Consider the following 15,543-nt stretch of genomic DNA (forward strand, 5'->3'; position numbering starts at 1 on the left):
AGAGAGGACTATCGGTCCTTTGGTTCGCGATTACAGATAAATTAAATCGACAACGTTTGATATAGCTACATACCTCCCACGAGGGGCCATTGATGTTACATATCCAAGGGCTTTCTCTGAGCTACGCTCTCCTGATACCGATGTTTCACTTGCATTTCTTCTGAAAATTTAATATCAATTAGCTTAAACTGTTTGAATGTAGCTGTCCGTGACTACTCAATAGAACATCATCACTCCTGACGAACACGTATGATCAAAGTTTCTGCTTTAACCAAAGAGTTGAAGCAAGGCTTACTTGCAACACCACACCAAATAGTCCTCTGAAGTAGGAACATACACCTTGGCACCAAGCTTCACAACTCCTCTACAGAATGGCCGTAAACACACTCTCAGTACACAGACAGCTTGAGAACACTGAATAGTCGGAAGATTTTGAAGCTTCGGACGCCATACTACTGTGCCCTCATGAAGGCGACTGCCTAGTCCTCTGAACTTTGTCGCTGTGTGCGTTCGAGCCGGAAATAGGAGCAGGCCAGTTTGCTGGGTCATTTGCAGGTAAGATACCAGCTGCTCTGCAGTTCGGGCTACGAAGCAGCTATACTCAGGCCCTGCAACACACTGTGTCTTATCTTCATCTCGTGGACAAGACATGGATGGGGAATGCACAAGCGGAACTTGAACCGCATCTTCTTGAACACATGCATGGATTTGCTCAGGCATCCGTGGCCCCATCTCATTAAGTCTTTTACACAAAACTTGAGCAGCTTGTAAAGATTTATCAGCTTTTGTATCTGCGTATGCCTTGCAGTCAGGAAAATCATCTGGGAATGTAGGAGATCCAGCCTGTGACAAATGCAGAGTCATCAGTCCTGCTCAACAATTAGAACAATTGCAAGAATGCTTTCATATACATTGGTGTAAAGCCAGTGTCTTTCTCGTGTGCCAATCACATGGCCTCCTGCAAATACAAGAGGCACCCAAAATGCCGAAATCCAGTTTATAGGTAGGATAAGTGACCAACTGCATACAAAGGATATACCCAGATTACATCCAGACAATCATCTCCAGCCTCAGAAAATGTTTCCTTTAAAGTCTGACTTACCAACACGCTGATGCCTCCTCATGTTCATGCTTCAATAGTATTACTGGACAGGCGAAGCGCCGGGAGAGATTTTTTCTCCTCTCTAACGCGTTGTTATTTTTGGCTATTTCTGTCAATCCAAAAGAATCCAATCTATTAGCGTGCCGCATCCTGCTGAAGAACTTTTCCCTCATAGGTTGCTCGAACTCCGGCTTGGCAGAGTTAGGCCCACATGCCCATAAAGCATCAACTTTTTTTTTGTAGTGTGTCCCCTCTCCAGTATATGTGTTGAGGTTTTCTTGTTCATACTCCACATCAGTCTCAGCAATCTTGTTACCTTCTACCCTGAAGTTCTCTGCTTTGCTACCTCTATCATTAAAAACAGCAACAGGAGAAATGCAGACAGGGTCTAGAGCCAAAGAACGCTCATTCTCTTTGAGCCGAGGATCAGAGACCTCTAAATGCACAACTGCCTTTCCATTGATTTGCTTTGAGTTAAGTACATCAGTGAGCTGCTCGAGCTTTATACATTTCCCTTGAGAATCCCTGACAAGATAGTATAGATTAAAACAAACCATATCCATTGAAAGAAAAGGGATGATGATGCAAGCCACTCCACTAGTAATCCATTAAGAACTTCCATAAAGGAGAAACGTATCAACCCTGATTTCAATTGCAGAGGCATTACTCTCACCTGCAAATAGGGAAGAGAACCTTCTGTAAAACTGCAAAAGCTCCTTCACCTATGAGGTCCAAACGACCTAAATCTCCTTTTCTCGAAACACACTCAACTCTCTCCTCTTTCATGTGCTTGTTCTGTCCAGACAATATTACCATCACAACAGGCACACTCAAGAAGGTATGAAAATTCTAAGCCTGCTTGAGATTGAGAATCAAGCCTCCATACCACTTGGAAGCAAATATCCTTCAGCACCTGATAAGCCTCCTCAAAAGCAGCGGCATGAACCCACAACCAGAGATTCCTTTCTTGCAAGCTTTCAACCTTTTCGGCTGTACAAGTGGAAGAACTAATCTCTGGCATCGTTGGTTTCCACATCATGATAGCTGGGCATATTATGCCAGGAGAAGCATGACCAACATGACCTAACTGTCAAATCATACATATGTAAGAAGAGAGAGAGAGAGAGAGAGAGAGAGAGAGAGAGAGAGAGAGAGAGAGAGAGAGAGAGAGAGAGAGAGAGAGAGAGAGAGAGAGAGAGAGAGAACACATGGGACTTAGAAATATTTCGTAGGTACTGCAAAAATACACACACAATTGCTGTGGTGAAGTATTCCCCTGAGAAACTTCCCGCTCCAGATAAGTATGAGTCCATCCCTTGAGGCAACTCGAGCACAGGCCGCAAAACTTCGCAAATCTTTTCCTGCATGAAGACAAGGTGAATAAAAGGCACAAATATTTGTGTTGCATAAGTTTGAAGGTACTAGAATCAATCAACTTCAATGAAACACCTCACCTCCCTAGGATGGGACAGGGCAATCCGAGTGAATTAGAATGAGATTGGCTAGATCCCTAAGACCCTACAAGAAATGCTTCTCAGCATGGTTACAAAAGATCTGATTACATTAAGCTTTCTAGAAGTCTATTTTAAAGAACAACAGGCGTGTGCACTGTTTATCCTTTGTTTGGGGAAGTTGGTTTGGTCAGAGAATGTTCATCTTGGTACCTTCCCTTGGCTTTTGTGATGGAGGACAAATGGGTCCTTCCTTCCTCTCTTACAGTTTGGTTGTGCCGAGGATTTCGGGGAACCGCATCCAGAGATGGTCGAAGGAATGCAAATGATTTTGGAATACAGCACAGGGGTTTTACGGTCCCTTGGCTTTTATAAGCTGCTACAGGAGGGTTCTTCACAACGGATACTTCGAAAGCTAGCATTGGTCTTTATGGTTTTGCTACACCACTGGAGGCAGAGAGAGCTTATGGCAGATTTGTGTAGGCTATCTACAGCCAGATACAGCTTCTTCACCACTTCATGATCCAAGGATAAGAATCAATGTATCTGTGGTTGTATGGAGTATTTTTCCCGACGACCTCATTGTCTATCTTTCAGGGTTTTCCCAATATCTCTTGTATATGGACCTTTGGTCGATTTTATGTAATGCAAAGGGTAACAAGCCCCACTATTTGGAGGGAGGGAGAGAGAGAGAGAGAGAAAGAGATGAAATGTTAAGTTAACGTCTTCATAAGGCCAAAATGACCTATGAGACCAAAAATTTATATCCATGTGTAACTCTAACACGATGTCTTGAGAACATAAAAGTAAAAGGGAAAATTACCAAAATACCCCTCTAATTTGAGGAAATTCCCAAAATACCCCTCAAATTTCAAAAATTCCCAAAATACCCTTGTATCTATTTTGGTTGGAATGTTCAAGATTTTCTAATCTTCATTCGTTTTTGACAATTGAGATCTGTTTTTGAGTGCTCAGCATGTAATTTGTCACCAGTTACCATCGCAAAAAAGGCAATTATGTCTAAAAATAATGAAGCAATTCATCTCCAAAGCCTGCGTAACCAACTCAAATTGTATAGTTTTAGCATCTTGTACGATAGACAATCACTCTTCTTGTGAAGACCTACAGAAAAATTTATTTTTCGAGAAATTTAGTCTCACAACCAGGGGTATTTTGGGAATTTGAAGGGCATTTTGGGAATTTTTGAAATTTGAGGGGTATTTTGGGAATTTCCTCAAATTAGAGGGGTATTTTGGTAATTTTCCCAAAGTAAAAATAAGTGAGGGTACCTGGAGTGGGTAGATATGTAAGCCTACCCTACATCATCATCATCATCAGCAACAGCATCACATGATACATCATCTCAAAACATATGGGGAGGGGTACAATCACATGAGAGCAAATGAGGTGTACAATGGAGAAAGTATACAATGGTGATCATCCCATGAACTCTCTTGTGACGGGTTTTAAGGTTAGGGTTTCTGTGCCGAGGTCATAGACGCATGGGATAAATGTGTTCGTTTGGTTGGCCCCAGACTCACTTTATCTAGAAAGGTATTCCATGTGGTCAAAGCCAGAAACCTCTATGCCATGATCACTTTTCTCTATGTGGTATTATGCATCTGAAGTCATCTTCGTGGAGCTAGGGACATCGATGTAACCTTCGGGTCTTAGACTAACTTGATTGAGTTTTGTTGGGACCGGCCTAAGGGCCCAAAGATTATCAAAGAAGAAGACACAAAAGAATTACCAACTTATTAGGTTCTACCGAGGGGGCCTAAATTACTAGAAGGACCCACACACAAACAATTTGCGCAAAGAGATGACACGTGGCAGTTGTACGGAATCCCGTGATTTGCACTGACATGCTAACATGGTAGCTGTACAGAAATTCTGCAATTTGCATTAACTGATGATGTGGCACTAGTGTACAGATTTCCGCTGAAGCTTTTTGGGGCTCTGCTTTTGTACCTTTATAAGTGCTCACAGGGTCGCTCTTCCACAGAGCATCTGGACGTAGAGTCTCGCAAAGAGAAGGACCCTCGGGAGTTGTACTTTGCGAAGTAAAATAGCAAAGAAATACCAAAGGGGGGGCCAGTCTTTGGAGCCAATGTGTCCCCAACCTCCCCAACCTTCTCAAATTTACTCTTCTCTTCCTCCTATGCCTCCCCAACCTTCTCAGATTTACCCTTCTCTTCCTCCTGACCCTTCCCGCAATCACCCACCTACCTCTTCACGACAGAGCTCTGGAGATGTCTTGTAATTTCTGGGAGGCATTTATGCTTCAGGAGAACTACCGCATGTGGCTTCCAAAGCATCACTACCGTTGCCTTCCGCACCTCCACCCTATGTCCCACCACCACGTACCGCACCCTCCCATTCATCAGATGGGCACTATCATCATTACTATTATTACTCAGCACCTCTGGTGGAAGATTTAATCAGATGGGCACCATCATCATCATTATTATTACTCAACACCTACGGTGGTCGGGTCCACAACCATTTAAAGATGGTGGGGCTACAATCAAATTTTTCACCATCTCACATGTCCAAGATTCTCACAACGCTCTCAAGTTCCTACAACAGTTCGACGTCAGTAGCAACTTGGATTCTTCTATAAAATTTCCATTACTCTTTCTACCCAAGCTTCTTAGATGAGACCTTTGAAGTGACATAAGTGCCGCCTGGTCTGGCCTCAAATGTATCCCGCAAACACTCTTCCAACATACAACCAAAGAATTTGGGTGCTTATCTACCAGTTTCCACTTTCCGAGACATTGCTTTTGGAGAACAAATTGAGAAGTACATTGTGGGCCTACCTTTTCCATTGCAGGATTATTGTATAGGGAAAGTGGTCTCAAATATGCCTCAACTTATGTCACATGCAAGAGTGGGTTATCACATTCTGAAGAAAGAACTAGTATTTACTGACATTATTGCTCCTTCCTAGAAGAGAAACCCATGATCCTCCACCCAAGATACCCCACAACTACGAACTAGTACACTCTCCAACACTTCTACTTGATGGCTGACCCCTGAAGAGATGGCACAATACCGATTAGAAGGAAGGTATCACAAATGTGGCCTTCGCGGCCAAGTTTCCTGGGATTGTCCGGAAAACCCCAATAACAAAAGATCACTTCCATATGAAAACACAAAAAACAAGAAACCCCGACCCTCAATTGGATTGATTTTTGATTTGATATGTGTTCCTAGCATTGACATAGCTAATGAACCATGCAAAGGTATGGGAAAAGTTAAAGATCAAGATGTCCTGGCTCCATGTAAAATTTCATCTCCCCACAATTAGCCGCAAGATTAGGTATTGAGGAATATGCCAAGGGAACGCAAATTGAAGCACAAATGGCTAATGGGACTTACACATCATCGACACCATTGATCGGATTTCTTCCGGTTCAAGTTCAGACATTTGCAGATCTAGTTAACTTCTACATTATGAACTTGGGGAGGATGTGATGTTCTGTTAGGCATGCCTTGGTTCTACAAATATCATGCCCGAATCACGCAAAGGAATGAACGATCCATTTGAAGCACAGGAACAAAGACTTGTGTTGGACTTCAGTATGCGAGCTACTCAAGAAGCAACGGCAAGCTAGGAATCAAGAATTGAAGAAAAGAACTATGAAATTTGTATGAATTTATAATAAATAATGATTATGATTATGATTATGATTATGATTAAGACTATGATCTTGGGTGTGTGCACGACATCTAAGCAAGATCCAATGACCTTTTATAGGCATTGGCTAAGACTATGATCTTAGGTGTGTGATCGACATCCAAGAAAGATCCAATGACCTTTCATAGGCGTTGCCTAAGAAACTGGCCATAAGACAGATTTTCAAACGCACCCGAGGTGTCTACAGCTAGCTTTTCTCTTTTATGTCCATGGCCATCATGACACAAGAATGCATGATTAAATGATCAATTGTGAGATTTTAAGTTGCATGAATGTTAGACGTGTGAACATTTTCTTGTATCTACAATCGAGGATGATTGCTTTGATTTTAGAAGGCGGTATGTGAGGGTTTTAAGGTTAGGGTTTCTACGTCAAGGTCATAGACACATCGGATCAATGTGTTCGTTTGGCCCGCCCCAAACTCACTTTCCCTAGAGAGGTCATCCATACCAATCTCTTGGTCAAAGCCGGAATCCTCTATGCCATGATCACTTTTCTCTATGTGGTATTTTGCATCTGAAGTCATCTACATGGAGCTAGGGACATCTGTGTGACCTTCGGCTCTTAGACTAACTTGATTGAGTTTTGCAGAGACCGGCCGAAGGGCCCAAAGATTATCAAAGAAGAAGACACAATGGCCCTAATCGATCCCTAATACCCCCAGGAGGTCCGGGGAAGCGAGGGGATCGCTATACATACGATATGGTGCATTTTTGGGGCAGAAAACAGAGAATTCAGCGTGCTGCAGATTCTCGCCAGGTTTGGGAAAGTGCCTGTATGCGCCGGGAAAGTATGCTTGGGGATTTTGTCAGTGAAGTTTCCTCGTACACTTATGCTGCCGATATCGGGCCTAAACAGGTCTTTTTAGCTCGGATTACGTGGGACAGCTCGTAGGAAATCGCAGGTTTTATTCCCTCTTTGAATAGAATAAAGAAATACCAAAAGGGGCACCAGTCTTTGGGGCCAACAGGTTGTCTGCGTCTGCAATCTGTTCTTTTGAAGTGTTAATTCCAGCGACAGGTTTTTATTTGCAAAGTTTCTCTGTGTCCTAAAGTCTAAAGTAAAGTTTCAGGTGAAAGCCAAGTTTTACCACCCTACGGGCCGGTTTCACCCAACATGTCGTTTCGGATACACACTCTCTCTCTCTCTCTCTCTCTCTCTCTCTCTCTCTCTCTCTCTCTCTCTTCTCTCAGCTATTCAAGTGTTTTGAAGTACTAAAAGTGTTGCGAAGTGTAAGGATGCAATCATCTCTGTGTTTCCGTTCGAACCCTCGCCAGAAGTGATTACACTCTCATGAGTCTATGTAGCATGGCTCAATGTCCATAGTTAGCTCTTTGGGGCGGCGGTTTGGGGGGGGGGGGGGGGCTCTTGATGTTGCTCATTATGTTGTGTAGCCTCTAATGTAGACCTCGTCTACGATGTGAAGATCCTCGCATCCTCAGGCACCGTGAACAGCCAAGCTGGATGGCTCAACCAAGAAGCATGCCCATATGAGGATGTGACTGGGTAACCTGTGGTGGGCTATCTCGAGTAGTCTTGTAAAAAGTAGTGACCTGCCTCTTATGAATCTTCTATGTGTAGGTCCTCTACTCCTAGAGGTAGTCTCTCTCAGTCTACCGATTGCCAGCAAGAAGAGACCTAGGCACCTCTGATCATAGTAATCCATGATGCAAGAGAAGGAGCCAAAGCTCTCTCTGAATAAGCAATGCAAACGCCTGCGGATCTCATAGTATGTTGTGCAGTGGTAGATGTAATGCTCCTTTGTCTTTGGTCCTCTCTGGCAAACCTGGCCTAATCTCTCCTCTCGGCGTATACCTCTGTATCGGCCAGTCTCTATCTCCAGCTGGTGAGATGAGGTGCATAGCTGACCAATAACACATCTAATGCCATGAGATAGGTGGGTGTCATATACCTCGGGGGCGAGATAAACCCATCAACTATCCTACGGAGAAGGAAGAGAGAGAGAGAGAGAGAGAGAGAGAGAGAGAGAGAGTAGTTACCCGGAATGGGGAATGGGGAACGGTATGAAATGTCATTCCCTGTTTCGGATACTCGTGTCTGAAACACAGAACGAGGACTCAAAACAAGAAGCTATATTGGGAATGGGAAACGGAGACTTGACAATGGCCATTCCCTATAACAATGAGAGAGAGAGAGAGAGAGAGAGAGAGAGAGAGAGAGAGAGTGGGGGGTTGGTTTTTCTTTTTGGGTGGAAGGGGGGAGGTTGCACCTACAAGCAAGTGGAACAAAACCTCAGCATCTTCTAGGCAAGCAGCAACACACATAGGAACCTAGATGTGAGTATGCACAACAATTGTGCTCCACAAGTCCCACATCCATCCCCCCTCTTGATAATTGTATTTGTTCTTTTGCACTTGGTTTTCATGACTGGTGGTATATTTTCTTGTTTTTATGAAACACAAACTTGATCAAATACAGACACTCCAGGAAGCAAGCAGGAGAATAAACTGCACCACTTTGTACTAGGAGAAAGATGGGACAATTCCATCATGTTGAGGGTAATGCATTTACTATCCTTCATACGCTTGCATTCACCTTCTAGCTGCTGAAGCGTTAGAGGTTTACCCTTGCCAAGCATAGCTATGTCCACCTTTCACGGTTTCCAAAAGAAGCAAATGAGTTTTGTATGAGCTTCATCATAAAATATAAGTTGCAACTTGTCTTGCAAACAGTAGGAACGAGCAATTCAAAGATCCTGACGAGTTGAATGGAGCACGGATAACCTAGTTTCAAAACTGAAAATAAGAAACGTATGTGATATTTTCAAACTGAAGACATGGGTAAGTATAGATTGACAAAAGTAGAAAAGGAGAAAACATTTTGTTCTTGATTGTGCATTGACGTGCACATAAGTTCAAAAGCATGAGTAAGTTAATGAAATGTATGCAGTTAGTAAGCTTCTTGCTCAACACAAAATCAAAAAGCAAGTTCTTTAGACGTGCAAAAACATTACTGGAGTGATATGGAGGTAAGAATCTTCCTTCGTTTCTCACAAAAAATTGCAATGCATTTGCCACTTGAATATTGCTAGAGCCTACCTGGCACAAACTTGTAGGCATAACGTAAGGAAGTTTGTTTTTTGCTTATCAAGCACAAAAGAATGTTTAGCACTTGAAGAATTTGTGAATTCTCTTTTGGCATTACACAAAAAACAATCTTCAAATGGGTATCTTAATTAGCATTACCACTGAGCCAATTAGCTGAATAGCATTCATAAAGCTGCAATCATGAAGAAGAGCTTTGGATTTTGACCACCTCAAGACTGCCCTTGACCCATGACCCCTGCAGAATAATACAACCAATGAAAAGCCTTTTACACAATCTTAAAAGGAAGAAAGAAAATGAAATTTACATGTGGGGAGAGAGAGGGAGGGAGAGAGAGAGAGAGAGGGGGGGGGGGGGGGGGGGGGGGGGGGGGGGGGGGGGGGGGGGAAGGGGGGTTGCTGTGCATCTCTCAATCTGTGTGTGTGAGTGAGGAGATTAATTACACCTGTTAAAAGCCCTCAACAACAAGGCGCATGCATCTAAGTTATGGAAGCCTAGGTCTCAAGGAGGGAGACACCATGAAATGTGGCATCCATGTGAAGAAGGCGTAAACATTTTCCTTCAGGGAATGGCACCAAATGGCACTTCCCCCAAAAGGAAACCGCTAACTTAAAGTAAAAAAAGGGAAACTTCTTTACAACCTCTTTGCACAATTGGTTGTATAGGATGCAATCGGGCATAAATCTAGACTGCTAGATGCACATTGTGGCCTCTAGCCACAAAGCATTGTGTGTGAGCACATGTGTGTCTTACCCAATGTGTCTTTGCAAGTACTTGGTGTAGTTCCGACTATTGCTGGGTTCTCGCTAGAAGTCGGTGATTAAAGTCAGCAGCCAAGTCAGTAACTTCTAAATTCTAGGTGAAAAAAGAACTAATCCCCAAAAGCATCTGCTCCCAAAAGCTAGCGCTGAAATCAGCCAAAATCAGCCAGCGTAATTTGCAAATATCCATACAGCCTGCCTCGTCGCAACCTCAGCGCAAAACACAGAAAATCCGCACAGTACTGCCACATCATCGTTCGTACGAACTGCCACGTTAGCATGTCGAAGCATTTTACGGAAATCAATCTCAGACTTCAAGATTTGGGATTTTTAGGGTTTGGCCCCTCGGTGCTCAAAAGTTCTTTAAGTTGGTTGGTTCAATTCTCTTGTCCACTCAGCCATTCCTCTTACTGTTGTGCATGCCACGTCAACACTTTGTGACACACTGGCTCCTTTGATCCAAAACATTGGCTCTCTCTTTATAGGGTAAGGCCTGTGTCACACAAATCCGCCCTGACATGTGTGAGATTGAGGTGGCAAAAAGCTCTTCGTGGAAGAGGGTGTCCGCTGCTCTGCGAAATCAACCAGGGCAGACCCCTCGCCCATCCTTTCTTCATGGTAGATACGCTCAAAAATAGCAACGCGGAATGCACTGAGTGGATTTGACCCGAGAACGTCGCTGATTTATAGCGGACGCTGTACCAGTTGGGCTATGCCCATTTGATGAATACGTGATGAGAAATTAAATTATTAATTATTGTCCGCCCGATGTGACAACGAATGTGCCCAAAGCTGCGTCTTACAGCACTGTCTGACGCTCGCGTCTGGCAGGGGCCTAAGATACTCATTATAAACATTTTAAGACTTAGGTAGGGCAAGTTTGGAAGACAAAGTTATAAAAATAAAACATTAAAATGATTTATTAATGAGCTTGTCCAAGCCAAGTTTCTGGGTAAAACTGTCACACATCTGCCCACCCGGGAATCCGGATTGAATCGAGGAATGGCTCGTTGGATTCCAATTTCCTCCAACCTAAAACTACATGCACGTCATGCTAGATGCCCACCGTAGTGTAACAATGGGAAAACCTAATCTAATGGACTCATCCTAACATGCAGATCCTACGAACAAGCTCACAAAATTGCCGATACTAATCCTCCTAGGATTCTAGACACTCCTATCTAGGGATAGGTGCAAAATTGGCTTCGAAAGTCGATGAAGTATGTTCACGTGGCACTTCAATAACACCTGAAACTGAAAGAGAGAGAGTACACGCAACACGGAGTGGCGGAATTCCACCCGAGAGAGTATTGGCCCCAAACCTTGTCACCCCTTTCAATATTTCTTTATATTACTTGAACTCGGTACAATGCCGGTACTGGCACTCTGCACCTTCTCACTGAAGCGTGTCAGAGACTGAGCCCTATGCAACTTATATAAAGGCCCTTGGCCTCAAAAGCTGTTACATAAAAAGCACTAAACTCAAAAGCAAATGGCCCAAAAGCACCGTGTGCAAAAGTTGCCAGCCCGCAAAACATTGAAATCCGTACAGGTGCCATGTGGCACTGCCAACGTAAAACGTGGAATTTCGTATTGCCTGCCATGACAGCATGTTAGCGTGAAAGGCAGAATTCCGTACTGCTTGCCACGTCAGCATGTCAACATGAAACGCGGAATTCTGTACTACCTACCACGTCAGCATGTCAGCGTGAATTGCGGAATTCCGTACATCTGCTGCCATGTCATCAGCAGTTGTCTGTGCGCTGGTCCTTCCTTATTTTAATGCCTTTATGTCACTTGGGCCCCATCAAACGGGGTCCCATAAGTTGGTGGGAACTCTTCTTTAAAAATATGCCACTCAGCAAGACTTTGCAAATTGGTAAAACTTCTTCTGCTGCTTCTACTTCTTTACTTAGGGTTTAGGCCCCTCGGCCGGGATCTGCAAGTCAGCTCTGTTCTTTAATGGCTTGACATGTCAGCAATTTGTGACATCCACCCTCCTTGAAAGAAAGTAATTGTTCGCAATTACAGCATATCTGCAAAACAACTAAAGTTAGCTCAAAAAATTTCAAGGGTGATTCCGAGGGACAATCAATTTCTCAATCCAAATCGGAGATCTTGATTTCCTCGGTCGTTGGCTTCCCAAAAGAATCTCATCCAATAAGGAGTCTCATTCCAGATCGAAACTCTTGATATCCTGGGTCATTGACTTCCCAGAAGTATCTCATCCAAAAAGGAATATTCAATGGTTGGCACATCACAATGCAACACAAATGCTCACATATGTATGTTACAAGACATAGAAATATTAAGTCGCCGATGAACACTTGCCCCACAAATAACCATCCAGGTCTCGGCCATGAGCTGTTCAACGACTCTCTCATCGCTCCTCCCGCAAAAAAGCATCCAAAACATCGGCCTTCTTGTAATAAGGTGTCTCATTGTTGAGGCGTCAAACAAAGCCTTTGCGGTTGATTTTCACGAGACTCTCGAGAATTTGTTCATTGTTGCCAAGAGTTGTGGTTAGTGGCCGGAGAATCTTCTGTGGTAAACTCTAGCTTTCCCTTCATCAGTTTGTCGCCGACTGCGGCATGGTCCATAAGCTCTTGCATAGTGAAGACTTGCTTGGAGAGACAATATTCCTGCAATGGTGATGGTAGTCCAATGGTGTATCGCTCGCATTGGGCCTCCAAGGGAACGAACCTAAAGAAGGACACCGGAAGGTACAGATCGAGAAACCTTTGGTTATAGTCGTCCATGGTTTTGGTGGCAAGCATTTTCAAGTTGCCCCACTCTGCCAAAATCCGGACTTCAAAGAGAGAAGTCATGTAACTACGTGCAAAGACTGTCTTGAAAGCTTGCCAGGTCCTTGGAGCATGCGGTTGTGTCGCGATTGAACTCCACCACTGTTAGATTCTTCATCTCCAGATGCTTCGCACACTGTCTACAGGCTTCACACACATCACGTGCATTGGCCCTCGGTTGTGAGTTGGCCACCCGTACACCTGCTGGACAGGGATCTCAGGCACACTTAGGGTTGTTTAGCACATTTCCCACTTTAGACCTGTTTTGATCACATATTCCCCCATTTATATTGGAGGGTCATACTTTTAGGTCATTGGGCTATACTGAGGATTATTGCCCGACCAGCCCCTATTCTCCTATATATAGGAGGGGGGGCATCCTCTTTCTCATTGTATTGTCTCACACCATGTAGCCATCTGGAGTTATTGGGCTGCAACCATCTGTTTCCTCTCATGGACTCTTCTCTCTCTCATGCCAGTCTCTTTCTCTCTCTCACCTTCCGCTGCACACTCTGACATGGTATCAGAGCACAAGGGTGCTAGATCTACCATCGCCATTACCAAGGAGGACCATCTGAAGGTTTCCATCGCAAAGAGTTTGCATTCAGCCACCTGCGTTTTTTGAATCTCTAGCGTTTTTCCCTATCTGGGCAGCGTTTTCAGCATTCAGATCTACCCTTCTTGTGGTGTTGCTTCAACTTCAGCGTTTTCCCTTCATTGCCCTTCCTCTGGAGGACCTTTCAGAGAGGTTCATCGCCTAGAATACTCTCCCCTTCTACCAGCGTTTTCTGGCTGCCAGTGTTTTTGTGGATTTGGGATATTCTACTGCTCTTCTCTCTAGCACCTCCTCCTCCACCCTCTACTCTGCTAGCGTTTTTTTGGCCTTGCGTTTTTTGGCTGGCATGGCGTTTTTGCAGTAGAGGGGTCGCAACTCGCCACACACACCTTGCGTTTCAGTTTTGTACCCATCAGCGATTGGCCTCTTCCCTGCCGGATCTACACCATCCTTGGCACCTTGAGTTCTCCATTGTTGTCAAGTACCGACTGTTGGACCTTCCACATTCAGATTTGGGACTGTTTTGCTGATTTTCAGCCGATTATTTAGTGCCCCTCCCGTCCTCTTGCCCCAAGCTCCGGCATCCAGTGCCTTTTGACATTGAGTGGCTGCTGAATACCCTGTTTAAACTTTACAGCAGCGTTTTTCAGCCTCTTTTTGCTGCGTTTTTAGGCATGGACAGCACCTTACCTTGGCCTCGTCAGTGACTTCTCGGATTCCCTTCCTGATTCACTGGTCTTTACCCCCTACCCGAACTGGTGTGGCGCTTACACAGCGTGTTTTCAGATCGCATTTCAACTTTGCTCCTTCTTCGACATTGAGACGTGGACTCAGATATAGGTTCTGGCACAACAGACGAAACTCCCGACATTACAGATCTTCCCCTCGTCGAGGCTCTTTTGCCCTCAGGAAGATGCAGGGGATTGGATTGGTACAGGTACTTATGTGGACGTGGCTTGTGTTTTCCACCGCTACTTCTTCCTCAGTAACCCTCCCTCCCTCTCCGTCAACTGTTGTCTCTCTATTTGGGATTGCCCTATCCATCTGCTTCATTGGTTCTCTATATGATAGACCCGTGCCTCTTGGCACGTCATGTCACAAGGCGGGGCACCACGTGCCAATAGAAAAGAACAAACTGAGCAGACTTTTAGCACTTCAATAACAACAGAACTCTGAGAGAGAGAGAGAGAGAGAGAGAGAGAGAGACGACAAGCGACATGGAGTGGCGGAATTCTACCCCTGAGAGTATTGGCCCCAAACCTTGGCACCCCTTTCAGTATTTCTTTATATTGCATCATCAAAGTACAAGCCGGTACTCCAGACTCTGCACCTTCTCCAGGAAGCGTGCCAGAGAATGAGCCCTAGCCTCATATTTAATGACCCTTGGCCTGAAAAGCAGTTATAGTAAAAACCTTTAAAACTCAAAAGCTTCTGGTTCAAAAGCAAAGCCAAAAAGCTGCCAACGCAATTTACGAAAATCCGTACAGCCTGCCACGTCATCATGTCAGAGCAATTTTCGGAATTTGTCTGCTACCTTAGGGTTAGGGTTAGGGTTTTTGGCAGAAATTAGGGTTTGCAAGTTTCAGGGTTAAGGTTTTCAGAATTAGGGTTTGCAGGTTTTAGGGTTAGGGTTTCCAGCATTAGGGTTTCAGCAATTAGGGTTTCTGGCAGACATTAGGGTTTAGGCACCTCGGCCACATCTGTACGTTGACTCCATTCTATAGGCTTTGACACGTCACCAGTTTGTTACATCTCCCCTTCTTGAAAGAGAGTAATCGTCCGCGATTACAGCATACCTGCAAAACAACTCAAGTTAGCTCAAAAATTTCCGAGGGTCATTCCGAGGGACAATCAGTTTGCTCTTTTTATTAAGGAGTTAGCTTCTCCTTTCTGCTCTTTTGATCAAGGAGTTAGCTGCTCCTATCGGCTGTTTTGATCAAGGAGTTAGCTTCTCCTTTCGTCCAGATCGAAACTCTTGATATTCCGGCGTAGTAAAATTAGTCATCACACCCAGACCGTACTGATCTTCCTCGGGTGTCTTAATACACTAAAATTACATACCCAGGCAATCTCATCCAATTAGGAATATTCAGTGGTTGG

The 15,543-nt window shown here is 44.3% G+C and overlaps 1 protein-coding gene across 3 annotated transcripts in view; it reads right to left on the minus strand.

Moving 5' to 3' along the window:
• Nucleotides 1–15,543, minus strand: part of POP1 (ribonuclease Ps) — a 62,470-nt gene that overhangs the window by 25,126 nt on the left and 21,801 nt on the right. For all 3 annotated transcript variants that reach the window (XM_086521879.1, XM_086521870.1, XM_086521861.1), the window contains exons 2-9: nt 9,463–9,559; nt 2,356–2,463; nt 1,989–2,189; nt 1,776–1,897; nt 1,103–1,627; nt 912–1,020; nt 296–843; nt 74–160 (exon numbers count right to left, since the gene is read on the minus strand). In XM_086521879.1, coding sequence (XP_086378005.1) covers nt 74–160; nt 296–843; nt 912–1,020; nt 1,103–1,627; nt 1,776–1,897; nt 1,989–2,189; nt 2,356–2,463; nt 9,463–9,559 — 1,797 coding nt within the window. The remainder of the gene's footprint in view (nt 1–73; nt 161–295; nt 844–911; nt 1,021–1,102; nt 1,628–1,775; nt 1,898–1,988; nt 2,190–2,355; nt 2,464–9,462; nt 9,560–15,543) is intronic.

The sequence above is a fragment of the Adiantum capillus-veneris genome, chromosome 1 (genome assembly GCF_014529385.1).
Source record: "Adiantum capillus-veneris isolate H3 chromosome 1, ASM1452938v2, whole genome shotgun sequence".
NCBI classification, from domain to species: Eukaryota; Viridiplantae; Streptophyta; class Polypodiopsida; order Polypodiales; family Pteridaceae; genus Adiantum; species Adiantum capillus-veneris.